The 16120-nt window shown below is 39.4% G+C and overlaps 1 protein-coding gene and 1 long non-coding RNA gene across 3 annotated transcripts in view; one reads left to right on the top strand and one right to left on the bottom strand.

Annotated features, from left to right (window-relative positions):
- Positions 1–16120, bottom strand: part of LOC140210487 (uncharacterized) — a 143951-nt gene that overhangs the window by 26319 nt on the left and 101512 nt on the right. The window lies entirely within an intron of this gene.
- slc12a3 (solute carrier family 12 member 3) overlaps positions 1131–16120 on the top strand; it is a 72436-nt gene continuing 57446 nt past the window's right edge. For both annotated transcript variants that reach the window (XM_072279473.1, XM_072279471.1), the window contains exons 1-6: positions 1131–1490; positions 3479–3610; positions 5483–5558; positions 8222–8317; positions 9043–9182; positions 12447–12557. In XM_072279473.1, coding sequence (XP_072135574.1) covers positions 1179–1490; positions 3479–3610; positions 5483–5558; positions 8222–8317; positions 9043–9182; positions 12447–12557 — 867 coding nt within the window. In that variant the 5' untranslated portion in view covers positions 1131–1178. The remainder of the gene's footprint in view (positions 1491–3478; positions 3611–5482; positions 5559–8221; positions 8318–9042; positions 9183–12446; positions 12558–16120) is intronic.

The raw sequence follows: 16120 nt of genomic DNA, 5'->3' as shown, positions 1-16120 counted from the left end.
GGTCAGGGAGTATCTGTGGAGAGGAGAGGAGAGGAATAAACAGCTGATGTTTCAGGCTGAGACCCTTCAGCAGGATTCTGATAACTATTCTTGAAACACCCATAATGGTTCTAAGGCATTCATAGTTTTATCTTCTGCCACTTGACTAAATAGCCAAGTGTATTAAATATTTAATTGGAGAACTTGGTATGATTGGGTTTAAAAGGAGGAAACCAAGTCCTGCCAATTCTTCACTTCCTGTTGACAGACCATTGCTTAATTCAATGTGGTATTCGGAGGGTGAAACCAATACATCAGCATGTTGTGTGATGACTTCCTGCCGTTCTATGGAATAGGCCAAGTCTATAGTTATCTGCAGCAAATGCATGCATGTATTTGATACTGTTGAAATCTTGGCTCCTGCCATCCTGCAGCCAGTCTTCGGTGCAAGGGTAACTTGTTCCTTAAGAAAAATCAAATGTACTTCATTCTGAGAGATGTGAAACTCAGTTTACAATTTGATCTCTTCAGATCAAAAAGAGCTCCCCAAAATGGAATACTTACTGATGGCAATAGGTACTTCATTGGATGAACAATGATTTGGGGCTAACCAAAGTAGTATTTTGGGAAGGGCATCTTCTACATTGCTGAAATCCATGGCTACTTTGCACCTATCAAACCAAAGTGTACTCTTCCATCTGGCTGTAGTTTTGTTTTCATTGTTATACTTACCTCTGCCTCACTAAACAAATTTTGCTTGGCATTATTTAATCAACTATTCATTTGGTTGCCTCTGAATTTTTCTTGAGGCTGGTCGCTTATTCTACTTTGTTTTATGTAAATTGCTTCCTTTCTACATTTTAAAAAGTTTAAACTTCGACCTCTCTTTACTGGTTTTCCAGGTCGAGTTGTGTGAGTAGGTCTTTTTTTTAATTGGAATGAACAAAAATTTCTGCTGACCTTTGCAATAAACTTACTTCCATTCTGCTGACCTTTGTAATAAACTTATTTCCATTATGCTGACCTTTGTAATAAACCTTTTTCCAGTTACTATGCCTGGGGTAGTGGTCCACTTAATTTACTAGAACCATTACGTGCCTGTTCCTGTCTGCTGTAGGTTTCCCATATATAAAAGATCTGCAGTAAAGCTTCCGCTATCATTATTTCCTCAAGCTGTCACATAGCCGTGACCCTATTCAATGGCAGATCCCATAAGCTGTGTGCAGTCTCCCAGCTCAGAAATTGAAGCTATCTCCCATGGCAGGTTCACCATCAACACTCTGATTGGCAACGAAGAGGACAACATGAACATCTACTACCAGTCTGAGCTCACTAACAGCAGCTTCAGTTCCTCCAACAACCTGACTCAAAACAGCAATTTTTACTTGAGGACTTTTGGCTACAACACTCTGGATGTTGTGCCCAGTTGCGAATATTATGCCAACACACAGATTGCAGGAGAAGAGAAGAAAAACAGACCGACCTTAGCAGATCTGCGCTGCTACATGGTGGTAAGAGGGTTCACACCCGGTCCATAATGACTTGTTGCTCTTCCTTCAATTCACCTGTACATAATAAATACCATTTTGTTTGGACCTGATTCTGATCGGTGTAGATCATTCACACACCACATGATGTATTTTCAATATGCTCTGTCTTAAAGTTCTTTTGAATTTACCTCATTTTTAAATGCATCGAGTTCAGATGAAAGCTTTTCGGATACTGCACACCCTACTCGGTTTTTAAAACTTTGCATGTGAGCTCAAAGCATATGTTTTTGATAATACACCTATTTAAATTTGTTAATACTTTTTACCCTTCAGAATTTTAGGGCAACCCTAATTTCAACCATTTAAAAAAAATACATAGTTGTATAAAGTCTCGCTGTTTCAGTCAAATGTTAGTCTTCTAAACATTGGACTCAGATCCGCAGGTCCATTTCAGCCTGTTGAAATGTTCCATTTCTAAAGGTACCTGAGTTTTACAGATCAAATTTTCTAGTCTTACCTGGCCATCTCAGCGTTTAGGGGCACTAACTTTCAGCTACTATCCTGTGATAGTGCTGTTTAAAATATAGTTCAGAATGCTTTTTAATCTGTAATGACAAAGGTTGAGAAGGGATGCAGGACAACTTGTGTTTAGGGACTATCATTTAATTAGTAAATTGTTATTCTGAAGTGTGCAATGTTATTGAAGATAAAATTGAGCAAAGTAAGTTGAGACTGAGCAAGGGAAAAAATTGTCTTTGACATATTAGGGCTTAGGATGAAGAACAAATCTGGATCTTAAAGAGAAGTTCAAAAACTTCCAAAATGCCAGCTGGTACTGGCACCTACACCGGACTTTGAGGCGAGTGGTCCCAGATTTGAATCCAGCTGGCTCCTTGCATGCTTTCCATCATGCTGAGTTGAGCAACCAGCTAGCAACTCGGCCTCATTTTCAAAAAAGACAAATGCTGAAGAAACAGCAATTTTACTGCCCAATGCAGCACAAGGGGTGGTGGAGAGGAACTATGTATACAGTCTTAATTCAATCAATTCAGTTCTGACCTCTGTCTCTGCAGAGTTTGCATGTACTCCTAGGGACTCCATGGGTTTAAAGTGGGTGTTTATTTCCTCCCACATCCCCAAGTCTGGGTAGGTTAATTGGGTACTAGAGATTCTCACATTATGTATACGAGTGGCCAAGCTTTGGGTGCGGAGTGGGTGAAATCTAGCAAGAATAAAAGAGTTTAGGTAGGATAAGTGTACACAGGTGATTGATACTCAGCATGCTGAATGGCCTGTTCCGATGGAGTGTGACCCATGGCTGCTTTAACTTTGTCAATTGTGCAGTTGTGAGAACTCCATTTAAGCTTAAAAAATTAAAATGAGCGTGTGTTGGTAGGTGAAGAATGACATTGGGTGAATCATTCCAAACAATAAGTAGCAAGGCATTGATTTTTTTTTATTGTCTTTTGGCATAAAAGCAAAGCTGTAGTTGGCAGCCCATGAGTTCATGGAGGCTCCGGGTATATTTGGATCTGACAATCTCATATGCAAAGAAATAGTTAACAAGGTACAGAGATTGAGCTGAGGCCAATCTTGAATGAATTTACAAATTATTTAATGGATTAATAATCCCCCTACCCAGAAGGAGCTAATTGAGGTGGGCATAACCTTGTGTCATCTTGAGATTGTAGCTGAACAATGTGTTGTTCTAAATAAGATACTGCCTTATTTGGTGCCATGAAGTTGTCTAAAATGGATCAAGGTAAGAACACAAAATGTTTTAAGTATATGGTAGATTCAGAAGCAGCAGGCTTATATTTTAGATAATACTCTAATCAGTGTTTTCCAGTGATAGTTCACATTTTGAACCTTTGCATTTTTTTTTTGTTTTTAGTGTGTATTAAGGATGGAATGTAGTGCAACCATAATTCTGTGCTTGGAGCCCATGCATTGCATTACCAGATATACATGGATTTCTGAATTCTTGCCATGATTCTATTGCTTTCCAGGGCACAGAGCAGGTTTCACCTCCCTTGCAGGAAAGTGAAACGAATGATGAACTTGGCAAAAGGGAGAGACGGGTGCTAAGTGATGAGGTTCGAGAGAAACCTGTCCGATTTGGTTGGATAAAAGGTGTAATGGTATGTATTCTTTCTTTCCAAAATGATTATTCTACATCAGAGTGCATGAGGGTATTATTTGCTATAATGACTTTTTTTCCCTCCACAGTCAATTAGGTTCTAATATTTGCAAGCAATAGGTGGTAAAGTCATTCTGTAACAGCATAGCACATATTTGTACAATTTTCGTGTGTTACAGTGAAATGATCAGTCATTGCCTGGTTATGCGATCAGTGTTCCATTATAATCTGCAGTGACATGACAAACTGAAAGAAGATGAACAATTTTTTAACTGTGTTCAAGGATTAATTTGATTATTCGTCAGTCCAAGAATTAGTGTTTTTCCAGACATTCATGGAAAATATATCAATGCACTTTAGGATATTTTTTGCTTTTAGAGAGAAGAACAGATTTTGTCTTAGAGTGCATCCTATAATGTGTCAGTAGTGGAATAATATCAGTTCAGGCTTCTCCACAGTTGTGAGAAGACTTAACGTTATGTATTCTCAGGAAATTCAGCCAACATTTTATATGTTCCAGGTGTCAAAATTTTCTCTTAGTGTTGACAAGAAATCAGCGATGTGTTGTTTCAGAACGTAGATGGCAGCTCTCAATCCTCATTTTGAGCATCACTATGATGTTGTCTGGCCTTTCTGACAGTTAACTCAGCAAATGCAGTAGCATTCCACTGCAGTCTGTTTACGTAATCCTTTACAAAGTCAAGCATTCTAGCAAGGATTAATGTAGATGTCAAGTCTGGGAAATGAGGGAAAGAAGCTTTACAGCAAAATCAGCCTAAAGATCAAGTTATTGTTCAATTGCTGTTACATGAGAAGGTACAATTCACACGAATCAATTCTTAATCTATATAATGGGTGAATTTGTATCCAGTTGAATCATTAGAGTACTGTTTTTAACACAGTTGTCATAATGAACAAAGTGGTTAATGATCTTTGTGTCGTGAGGATGATTTAAAATGTGGTTGCTGCAATTATGTTGAAGCTGGTAGCAGTTTGTGGGTGTTGATACATACATGGTTAAATGCAGAAACCTGGGAAGTGTTGTCATACTGTGCTGCAAGCTGCAGTATTATAACCCCTACAAATGGAATCCACTGCTTTGACAAGAAGTTTGATTATATGCACACTATTCTTGCTGCAAAATTGACTGGAAAATATAACACTTTGTTAAATGGTGTTGCATTCTTCGCATGTCCTAATTAATGCGAAAATAACTTGGCTATAACAAACTAAATTTGAGTGGTATTTACTTCAGACAGTGAATTATTTTTTTAAAAGTGATTTTTTTTTGTGTGTACAACTTTCTACCATTATCTCATATGATAGACTTTAAAATAAGTTCAATAAAGTTGGGCAAATTTAAAAGTCAGCTAGAAGTCATATTATGATATTTTGTTTGGATCTGAACTAAATTGTTGCCTATCCAAATAATCTAAGAATTCTCCAATATGATTAATTATTCAGTCAATTTGACGATACAGTTGATGCTAGATATTGCAGATCCCTTTTAACAGACATCTGATTCAATTAAGATTAGAAACAAGAAAATCTGTGCCAGAGAGATCAGTGATTTTTTTTTTGTCTCTGAGGTCAGTGGCAAATACGCCAATAACCAGAAAATCATATGGACGTTCATTTGTCAAACCTTCACATGAGAATTCTTAATATGTTTTACCATAAACTTGTATCTTGAATAAATTTTTTTCAGGCAAGACATTAGGGAGCAGCAATTCAATTGATAGCATCTGGTAACAACATAATAGACTACATAGAGATTACATTGTGCACATCATAGTAATCTTAACCTTATTGACTGGAATGTGGAAGCCTTTTTAAATGCATTTGCTATAATAATTATTGTTTTCCTACTTAGGTTCGATGTATGCTGAATATCTGGGGAGTTATTCTCTATTTACGGCTATCATGGATTACTGCACAGGCTGGAATAGGCAAGTGAACATTTGTAGACTTTGAAGTTTTTTTTATTAAGAGATTCAGTGCCTACAGAGTCTGCACTGACCATTAAGATTTAATTTTACCATTGCTACATTAATTCCCATTTTATTCTAATTTTCTCCTCAACTTCCCCCAGATTCTACCACTAACCTACACACTAGGGGCAAGTTACAGCAGCCACTTAGTCTACCAGCTCACATATCTTTGGGGTGAAGATTAAACCAGGGTCTCTCGTGCTGTGAGGCAGTGGCTCTACCAGCCCAGCCATTGTGCCAATATTGATTCAATTGGTTTACTTTTCAAAATAAAGAGAAGTGTTTGCATGATTATTTGAATTTGTTTCATTGATAAAGAATTAAAATGCCTCAATTTTGTTTGCAATTTTTTTGCTTGCAAACATTTTAACAAATAATTACTCCGCAGAGACTGTGAGATGGGGATGACATTTTCCGAGTGTTTCTCACACTAATACAGAAAATACAGCTATGGAATAATGTTATATTGTGTCATGATGTGTACTGAATAATTTTTATAAATGATTTATTTCTTTAAAAATGTATTTTAGAATAGTTTCACTGGCTGCCTTGGGTCAGCGTGAATGTAATGTATTATTCACAATAATGATCTTTGTTCCTCATTGTGATGGTCACTTTGACCCTTTAATGCCTTGACACCAGCAGAAAATTAGTTGGGATCACCATCCAACAAATACTTATACATGATTTGCCTGTGTTTCATGAGGATAGGCCAGGACTGAACATAGCTGGGATGTACCTGTGCACACTGAATGAGTTCTGCCTTAAGGCCAATTTATACTTCAGTATCAAAACTACATCGTAGGTATGGCGTAGCCACGTACCCTACGCCGTAGCACCTCCCCAAAATTGTAACTACGCGTTGTGGTGACGCAGATCACAACAACTGTGATTGGCCTGCTTGGTAGCATTGCATTTCTTCCTACGCTGCAATAGCTTCCCATTGGGTGACTGAATGGCAGAGAAGGAACTCTGGCTGCAATGTTTTCCATAAAGCTTTACAGACCTCTGAAATTATGGCGGACCCTTTGCTTGACACCAGTTTGTAGCTAGCTGCTACAGCCTGTCGACTTCCACCTGAAGCTAAAACTCGAATGGTAATTGCCAGTTTCTGAGTATACTGTGCGTACACTGATGCGAAATAAATGGTTGGAGACAATGAACCAAATCGTCAAATCTACCTGCCGACATCCAAAAAGATTTGAAATGCATTTCCTCGTCCATGTCTCTCAGTGGCCGGACAAGCAGAGAAAGTTCACCCTTCTTCAGTTTCAGTCGCCATTGTTTGAAGTTTGAGTTTCTTCTGAAACTCAACACAGTGGCATAGAAACCCCACCGCTAACTAGCGTTTTGGCTGTGAATTGCAGAGTGACGCAGACACACCAACGTACAAATATAAATGCTCACAACGGCGTAGGCCACTTGTGTAGGCTACGGCGTAGGCTACTACGCAGAAGTATAAATCAGCCTTTAATGAGAATTAAAGCAGAACCAGCTTTATGAAATAAAGGATCAAGAATCAACTTTATTTGCTATATACTGTATATTCACTTTCATAGATATCAGCTTGATACAATTTTACGACATCCAAACTTGTCTGAATATCACCTCATATGATGTGATGTTGTTAGGATGTTTTATTGCATTAAAATGGTTAATTATTGTAATTTGTTGACATAATGTGACCACAGTTCCACTTCATGTGCGAAGAACACATTTCGGGAAGGAATGGAATTCTGCATGTTGGTAGGATTTAAAGAGACAGTTGAAAGTATCATAATTGGGAGATAATGAGATCATCACTCCATTAGCAGCTGAACTAAATCTTGGGGAAAAATAAAGAGAAACAAACTATGTTCAAGTGAGCCTCCCAGCAGAGCGGCCGTTGTGTTAAGTTTTCGCTAAGTGTTGCCATCTCTGTATCACTCAGTGATGCTCTTATCATGAACCAATATTGCAACAGGTACCTCCTGCACATAATGAAGTGGCCACTGAGTGTGCGTCCGTGGACTTCTGCAGCTGTCGTCCATCCACTTCAAGATTCGACGAGTGCGTTCAGAGATGCTCTTCTGCAACACACTGTTGTAACGTGTGGTTATTTGAGTTGCCGTCGCTTTCCTGTCGGCTTGAACCGGTCTGGCTATTCTCTGACCTCCCTCATCAACAAGGCATTTTCACTCTCAGAACTGCCGCTCACTAGATTTTATTTTATGTTTTGCACCATTCTCCGTAAACTCTAGAGACTGTTGTGCATGAAAAGCCCAGGAGGTCAGCAGTTTCTGAGATATTCGAACCATTTCATCTGGTACCAACAATCATTTCATGTTCAAAGTCACTTAGATCACATTTCTTCCCCATTGCAATGTTTTGTCTGCAACAACTGAAGCTTTTGATAATATCTGTATGCTTTTATATGTTGAGTCGCTGTCACATGATTGGCTGATTAGATATTTGCATTAATGAGCAGGTGTGCCTAATAAAGTGGTCACTGAGTGTATGTCAAGCAAGCTAACACCTATTAGGCTATTTTGAAGCCCAGCTACAGGTATTTTGAAGCACTGAATATTTTACGATTGTGACGAAAACACCAATAACATTGATTTTGTTTGCTTCCATTACAGCTTTGACGTGGTTAATCATCTTAATGTCTGTAATTGTAACTAGTATCACAGGTTTATCCATATCAGCAATATCTACTAACGGCAAGGTCAAATCAGGTATATTTTATTTACTTTGCATTGCTTACTGCAATTTCTGCTAGTAGAATTTATACAGTTCTTTTAAATTTGAAAGTCGATGTTGGTTAGTAAATGTGAATTGTTGAAGGGAAGAGGATGGTAGCTAATCTTTGATTGAGCTGAAAGTTCTGAAAGGTCTATAATAGGTTTCAGCAGGACAGCATTGGAATAGTCAGTTCTGAAGTTGACAGCCTCGTGTATGAGGTTATTGCCATCAAAGGAGAGGAATAATTAGTGCAATTCAATCATTATTGTTATGGAGTTGGATTAAGTTGGTTTGCAAGTAATCTGCTTTGCAAGTTTAAACCTTTCTGTGATTAGCAGTTAAAGGGCCTTGGTTAATAGGAGAAAGAAGTGGATTTCATGAACCAAATTTTGGAGCAAAGATATGGAGGAACATGTTTAGGGGCTCAGGGGAAGTAAGTGGATTGGGGCTGGTCTTGGGTTGCTGTGACTAGGTTAAACTTCATGTAACTGTAAATAGTCCAAATGGCCTTTACTTTTTTACAAGTCAGCATTCTTCACTATTTAAGATCTGAACCATGGGGTAGGGAAGCACCGAAGACAGGGACACTTGAGCATATTTTAAAGTGTACATAAATTAAAAGCCAAATTCTGACATAGTAGTAGAAATCACAGCCAGGGCTGTTTCATTCCTGTGAAAATTATTTTTCATTCCTCTGCACTTTGTTGCTATTTTTCAGGTGGAACGTATTTCCTCATCTCCAGGAGCCTTGGACCAGAGCTTGGAGGCCCTATTGGTCTCATTTTCGCTTTTGCAAATGCAGTGGCAGTTTCTATGCACACTGTAGGCTTCGCTGAAACTGTAAAAGACCTCCTCATTGTAAGTTATGTTGCTTTAAAAATATTTCCATAAGCTTGATGATCCCATTCAAGGCCATTCTCAAAATTAATGAGCCCAGGACTGCCTTTACAGTGACTGAGATTACAGTGGGATCAGCACTTCTACTTCTCTGTTTTTCCAGGGTGAAGCAGTGGCAGCATTGTCAGGTTTGCAATGCACTCTAAACGTTGGAGGAAATCACAGGTTCTTTCTACCTAAGGACAGCAGAATTTATCTTATTCTCCTCATGGAGAGCAATAGTCAGTTGCTTAGTCTATATACTACTAAAACTCTCATGCTCCATCTGTTTGTGACCCCCAATTAGTGCAAACAGTGCATTACAGTGGCACTTCTTTTGACTAAATCGAATTAAAATGCGCTAACTTATAGAATGCAGTCAAAGTTCAGAGTTATATATTTGTATAAAATTGCTCATTCGCCAAAAATCAGCAGGCTGGCTTTGACCTGAGAGCCGATCGGCCATCATGGAAATTGGGACGCATGCGCACGGCCAGCCTCAGCAGCGACACCTACTGGAGCAAAAGGGCAGGGCAGCTCTGTTTCGAGGGGTCACATTCTGCTAACGACCATCAGCGTGTGCAGGATTGGGACAGATCTAACTGCTACCCATCAATAAGAGACATTTAAATCTTATTGTAATGACGTACTTCGAGACACCAATAAAACCCTTTGCTGCAGTCAAAGGACAGCAGTGACTATATCACGTCCATTTAGGAGAGCGCCAACCACATCATCAAGAATCAGCATCCTTTGGTGTTAGTGCTTCGTATCTTCTATCCAGCATTGGGGTAAAAAAAAAATGGTCAGCCTAATTATGCCGCGTGGAAAGGGAAGGGGGACATTATGGTCAAGAGATGACACCAAACGTCATCGGGAAGCAACAAGGAGAGGGAGAGAACAAGAATCCGATGAGGCCAGGGCCGCACAACTCCAGGATCAAAGAGTCAGGACAAAAAAAGATGAGAGATGAAGAGACAGAGGAGGACAGGTATGCACATCTCCAGGATCAGAGACAAACAACAAACAGCAGAAGAGCTGAAGAAATGGGGGATGAAAGGGCTGCATGTCTCCATAATGACAAAAGCAGCCACAGGAGGAGGAGAGAGGAAGAGACAGAGAAATGCACGTCTCCAGGATCAGAGACAAAGAACAAACAGCAGAAGAGATGAAGAAACGGGGGATGAAAGGAATGCACGTCTCCAGAATAACAACAAGAGGCACGAGATGGTGGATAAACCAGAAATGATGCCATCAAAAATGTCCTTCGTTAAACGAGGAGGAGCTGTATTCGCTTTGCTACGCGTCGTTCTTCTTTTATAAACTGACATTTTCTACTTCAGTTTCCAAAGCAAAGCGATACCAATCGCATTCAGGAAAATTTAATGTTCATTCTGGTCACATCAGACTGCACTACCCTTCTCTCAAAAAGTGCCCCAACGGGTCACCCCGTTGTCTAGTTCAAAATAAATTAACTATCCAAATATGTATACCATATGCAATTTTGAGATTTCATGCAGGCAGCCAAAAGAAAACAAAGAAATAAAAGAGAATCCAAGAAAAAAAAAGACAAACATCTAATGTGTAAATGAGGACTAATCATGCGAATAATAAGAAAAAAGTAAACAAGTAAAACTGAGAATATGAGCTACAGAGTCCCCAAAAGTGAGTCCACAGGCTGCAGAGTTTGTTCAGTGTTAGGCTAGTGAAAGCCAGTGGACCCGAACCTGGCAGCATGGACCCAAGGCTCCTACACCTTCTGCCTGATGATAGTAGCAAGAGGAGAGGGAGACAGGTTAAACACAGGCAGACAGAATGGGTTCAGGTGGGGGATCTAAGCTGGCACGGAGTAATGGGGTTGAACATTGGTTCCTTTCTGTTCTTGGGCCTTTATACTTTAATCTGGTTTGATGCTTTAATCGAGACTCTCTCTTCCGATAGCGATAGCCAATATTCATCTGCCTGCAAGGTGCTGCGTTCCTGAGAGGCAAGTTCACAGAATCTTTCAGGAAACCGTAAAATCACTAGTTTGTTTAAATGGTATGGGGTGCTATTTCAAAGTTTGTGTCACAGAGGGTTCAGCTCATACCAAATCAAAAGATTAAGCTTATTTTTGGCCACAAATTGAAACTGTATTTTTCACCAGGATTTGTTAATTAAAGACTGCTGTCCACACTTGGTGATACGTATATTGCACTTGAGGAAAGTTAGCTTAGTAATTGCAAAAGGGATGAATACTTTTTTTAGCCTCACAATTGTGGTTTTCAATTTTTAGTAAATTGTTGAAGGTTTTGGAATTTTCCTTTTGATTTGACATGATGCACAATATTCTGTAGATTAGCTTCAAAAAACCCTACTTCACTATATTTTACATTTAGAAAATGAGACAGTAAAATGTGAAAATAGTTGTGGAGGCTGATTACTTTTTCAAGATATGCCATCTATCTTTGTTTTAGATTTTTCTTAATCAGAAACTTTAGAAAACTATAGTAAAATGAACTGTACAGTGAGAAATTTTAAAAGCCATTTTTATTGCATACTTTAACCTCTAGCCTTATTTTTATATAATTCTTTATTATTTATAATTGTTGAATGTTGTTTTGAAGTATGTCGTGCCAATGCACTACAGCAAAATCCTACTGCACAAATATATATTACCGATGAAGTTGATCCTGATCTTCCATCCTTTCTTAAAAAAAAGATCTGATATCACCAAAAATGAACTTAAAAATATAGTGCAGTGAAAGGTAAAATTGTAACTTACCTTATTCTGGCATTCTTCCTCACTGCCATAAAATCTCCTTGAAATAAGTGAACTCATGGTCCGAATGCTAGGGAACTGCAGAAAGTTTATGCACTGGAGTCTGTGCAGAATGCATTAGCAGAGTGCACTAAATAGCATGGTTTGGCCTTCCACTTTTGGGTGCATGTATCTTCTGACATTTGCATGGGTAAGTAGTCACTGTGAACAACTGGCAATTTTCAGGCTTCATAGTTTCATTTCTTGCCAAAAAAAACTAGTAGAATTATCTATGGTATTCTTTTGCAGTTGTATACAGCTGACTTTGTTTCCAGAAGTCCCAGTAGTTCTAAACTGAAATCATATGTACTGAATTTATGCAATGCCTTTGTTATTAACTGGGTAAGAAAATCATTCCACAGTATCTAAAATTGCATTCTTAATTTTTCTATGATTTCTTGTTCCTTTGTGTGGAACTCCCGTTAAGTTAGATTTATTTTTAACAGGAGCACAGTGCAACAATTGTGGATCCCACAAATGATATCCGGATTATTGGAGTCATAACAGTTACAGTGCTGCTCGGGATTTCACTGGCTGGGATGGAATGGGAAGCAAAGGTAAAGTCACAGAAACAAACTTCACACAAATGTGCTCACGTAGAATCCGGCTACCATAGTTGTAATTTTCCAAAAAGAAATCTTAGATTTTGGAGAATTACCAGAGAATTGGAAAACTGCTAGTGCATACTTTTACTCACAAAGGGAGATTTTGAAAAAGTAGTTGTCAGTCAACTAATCAAATATCTTCCGAAATACAAGGAAAGCAAATGCTGGAATCTGGAGCAACAAACAATTTGCTCAGGAACTCAGGGTGAGTGTCTGTGCATAGGGGATGCAGAATCAAAAAGGATAGCAAATATAGTACTCAAAAATGTTATATCTCAATGCGTGGAGTATAAGGAATAAGGTGGATGATCTTGTTGCACTATTACAGATAGTCAGTTATGACGTGGTTATCAATCATGGCTGAAGGATGGTTGTACTTGGGAGCTGAATGTCCAAGGTTATATGTTGTATCAGCGAGATAGGAAGTAGGGAGAGGGGGCAGTATGGCTCTGCTGGTAAAGAATGGCATCAAATCAGTAGAAAGATGTGACATAGGATCTGAAGATGTTGAATCCTTGTGGGTTGAGTTGAGAAACTGCAAGGGTAAAAGGACCCAGATGGCAGTTATGTACAGGTCTCTTAACAGTAACTGGGACGTGGACCACAGATTACAACAGGAAATTAAAAAAGTGTGTCAAGAGGGCAATGTTATGATAGTCATGGGAGAATTCAACATGCAGGTCGATTGGGAAAATCAGGTTGGAAGTGGATCTCAAGAGAGAGAGTTTGTTGAATGCCTACGAGATGGATTTTTGGAGCAGTTTGTCGTTGAGCCTGCTAGGGGATCAGTTATACTGGATTGAGTATTATGTAATGAACCTGAGGCGATTAGGGAGCTTAAGGTGAAAGAACCCTTTGGAGGCAGTGATCACAATATGATTGAGTTCAACTTGAAATTTGACAGGGTGAAAATAAAGTCTGATATAGCAGAATTACAGTGGTATGAGAGAGGAGTTGGCCAAAGTAAATTGGAAGGAGATGCTGACAGTAGAGCAGCAATGGTGTAAGCTTCTAGGAAAAATAGGAAGGTGCAGAATAGAAGTACTCCAAAAAGGAAAAAGTACTCAAATAATACAACTGTGGCTGACAAGGGAAGTCAAAGCTAATGTAATAGCAAAAAGAGGGCATATAACAAAGCAAAAATTACTGATAAGACAGAGGATTGGGAAGCTTTTAAAACCCTACAAAGAGTAACTAAACAAATCATTAGAAGGGGAAAGATGAAATATGAAAGCAAGGTAGCAAACAATATCAATTGATAGAAAAAGCATTTTCAAGTATGTAAAAAAATAAGAGAGGTGAGAGTGGATGTAAGACCACTAGAAAATGAGGCCAGAGAAATAATAACAGGGAACGAGGAGATGGCAAGTGAACTAAATGAGTATTTTGCATCAGTCTTCACTGTGGAAGACACTAACAGTGTGCCAGATATTGAAGGGTGTGAGGGAAGAGAAGTGAGTGCAGTTACTATTACAAGGGAGAAGGTGCTCTAAAAGCTGAAAGACCCAAGGGTACATAAGTCACCTGGACCAGATGAACTGCACTCTAGGGTTCTGAAAGAGGTAGCGACAGAGATTGTGGAGGCATTTTTCAAAAATCATTGCCAGAGGACTGGAAGACTGCAAATGTCACTCTAATCTTTAAGAAAGGAGGAAGGCAGCAGAAAGGAAATTTATAGACTAATTAGCCTGACCTCATTGATTGGGAAGATGTTGGAGTCAATTGTTAAGGATGAGGTTGTGGAGTATTTGGTGAGACAGGACAAGATAAGACAAAGTCAGCATGGTCTCCTTAAGGGAAAATCTTCCCTGATGAACATGTTGGAGGTCTTTGAGGAGATTACAAGTAGGATAGATAAAGGGTATCAGTGGATGATGTATATTTCGACTTGCGGAAGTCCTTTGACAAGGTGCCACATATGAGGCTGCTTTCCAAGTTAAGGGCCCATGGCGTTACAGGAAATATGGTCAGAGTATTGGCTGATTGGTAGGAGGTAGGAAGTGGGAATAAAAGGATCCTTTTCTGACTGGCTGCCAGTGGCTAGTGGTGTTCTGCAGGGGTCAGAGTTGGGACCACTTTTTATGCTGAATATCAAGATTTAAATGATGGAATAGATGGCTTTGTTGCCAGGTTTGCAGATGATATAAAGATTCGTGGAGGGGCAGGTAGTGCTGAGGAAACAGGTAGGCTGCAGAAGGACTTGGATTAGAAGAATGGACAAGAATGTAGCAAATGAAATACAATGTTGGAAAATGCATGGTCTTTCACTTTGGTAGAAGAAATAAATGTGCAGACCATTTTCTAAATGGGGAGAAAATCCAAAGATCTGAGATGCAAAGGGTCTTGGGAGTCGCTGGGCAGAACACCCTAAAGGTTAACTTGCAGGCTGAGTCAGTGGTGAGGAAGGCAAATGCAATGTTAGCATTCATTTCAAGAGGCTTGGAATACAAGAGCAGGGGTGTGACACTGAGGCTTTATAAGGCATTGGTGAGGCCTCACCTTGAGTATTGTGAACAGTTTTGGGCTCTTCGTCTAAGATATGATGGCATTGGAGAACGTTCAGAGGAGGTTCACAAGGATGATTCCGGGAATGAAAGGGTTATATGAGGAATGTTTGATAGCTCTGAGTCTGTACTGGCTGGAATTTAGAAGGATGAGGGGAAGATCTCATTGAAAGGTCTAGACAGAGTAGTAGGGAGGAGTCTAGGACAAGAAGGTGCAGGTTCAGGATAGAGGGCCGTCCATTTAAAACAGATGCGGAGAAACCTCTTTATCCAGAGACTAGTGAATTGTGGAATTTATTGCCGCAGGTGGCTATGGAGGCTTGGTCACTGGGTGTATTTAAGGCAGAGCTTGATAGGTTCGATTGAACACAGCATTAAAGGGTACAGGGAGAAGGCAAAGGACTGAGGCTGAGGAGGGAATAAAGGATCAGTCATGATTGAATGGCAGAGCAGACTCGATGGGCCAAATGGCCTAATTCTGCTCCTATTCCTTATGACCTTTTGGAGTTAAGCAGTATTTGAGGGAGAAAGAAATTGTTATTGTTTGGGTTGAAACCCTTGAATCAGAACACAGGGATCCTGATGCAGGGTATCAAGCTGAAGCATCAACAATTCCCTTCCTCCCACAAATGCTGCTCAGCCCACTTGAGTTCCTCCAGCAGATTGTTTGTTGAGCCTAATATCTACTGTGGAGAAAATGTTCAAATCAATTATTAAGCAAATAATATCAGCACGACTGGGGAAAGGAAAACATATTAGTGAATTAAGCAGAGTGGTCTTGGCTTCCTGAGGGAGAAATCATATCTGACAAATAGAAGCATAGAAAACCTACAGCACAATACAGGCCCTTCAGCCCGCAAAGCTGTGCCAAACACATCCTTACCTTAGAACTAACTAGGTTTACCCATAATCCTCTATTTTTCTACGCTCCACATATCCATCCAGGAATCTGTTAAAAGACCCTCTCATTTTCACCGCCTCCACCACCATCACCAGCAGCCCATTCCATGC

The sequence above is a fragment of the Mobula birostris genome, chromosome 15 (genome assembly GCF_030028105.1).
Source record: "Mobula birostris isolate sMobBir1 chromosome 15, sMobBir1.hap1, whole genome shotgun sequence".
Lineage (NCBI taxonomy): Eukaryota > Metazoa > Chordata > Chondrichthyes > Myliobatiformes > Myliobatidae > Mobula > Mobula birostris.
The sequence above is the reverse complement of the archived record's forward strand: the minus strand, read 5'-3'. Positions and strand labels throughout refer to the sequence as shown.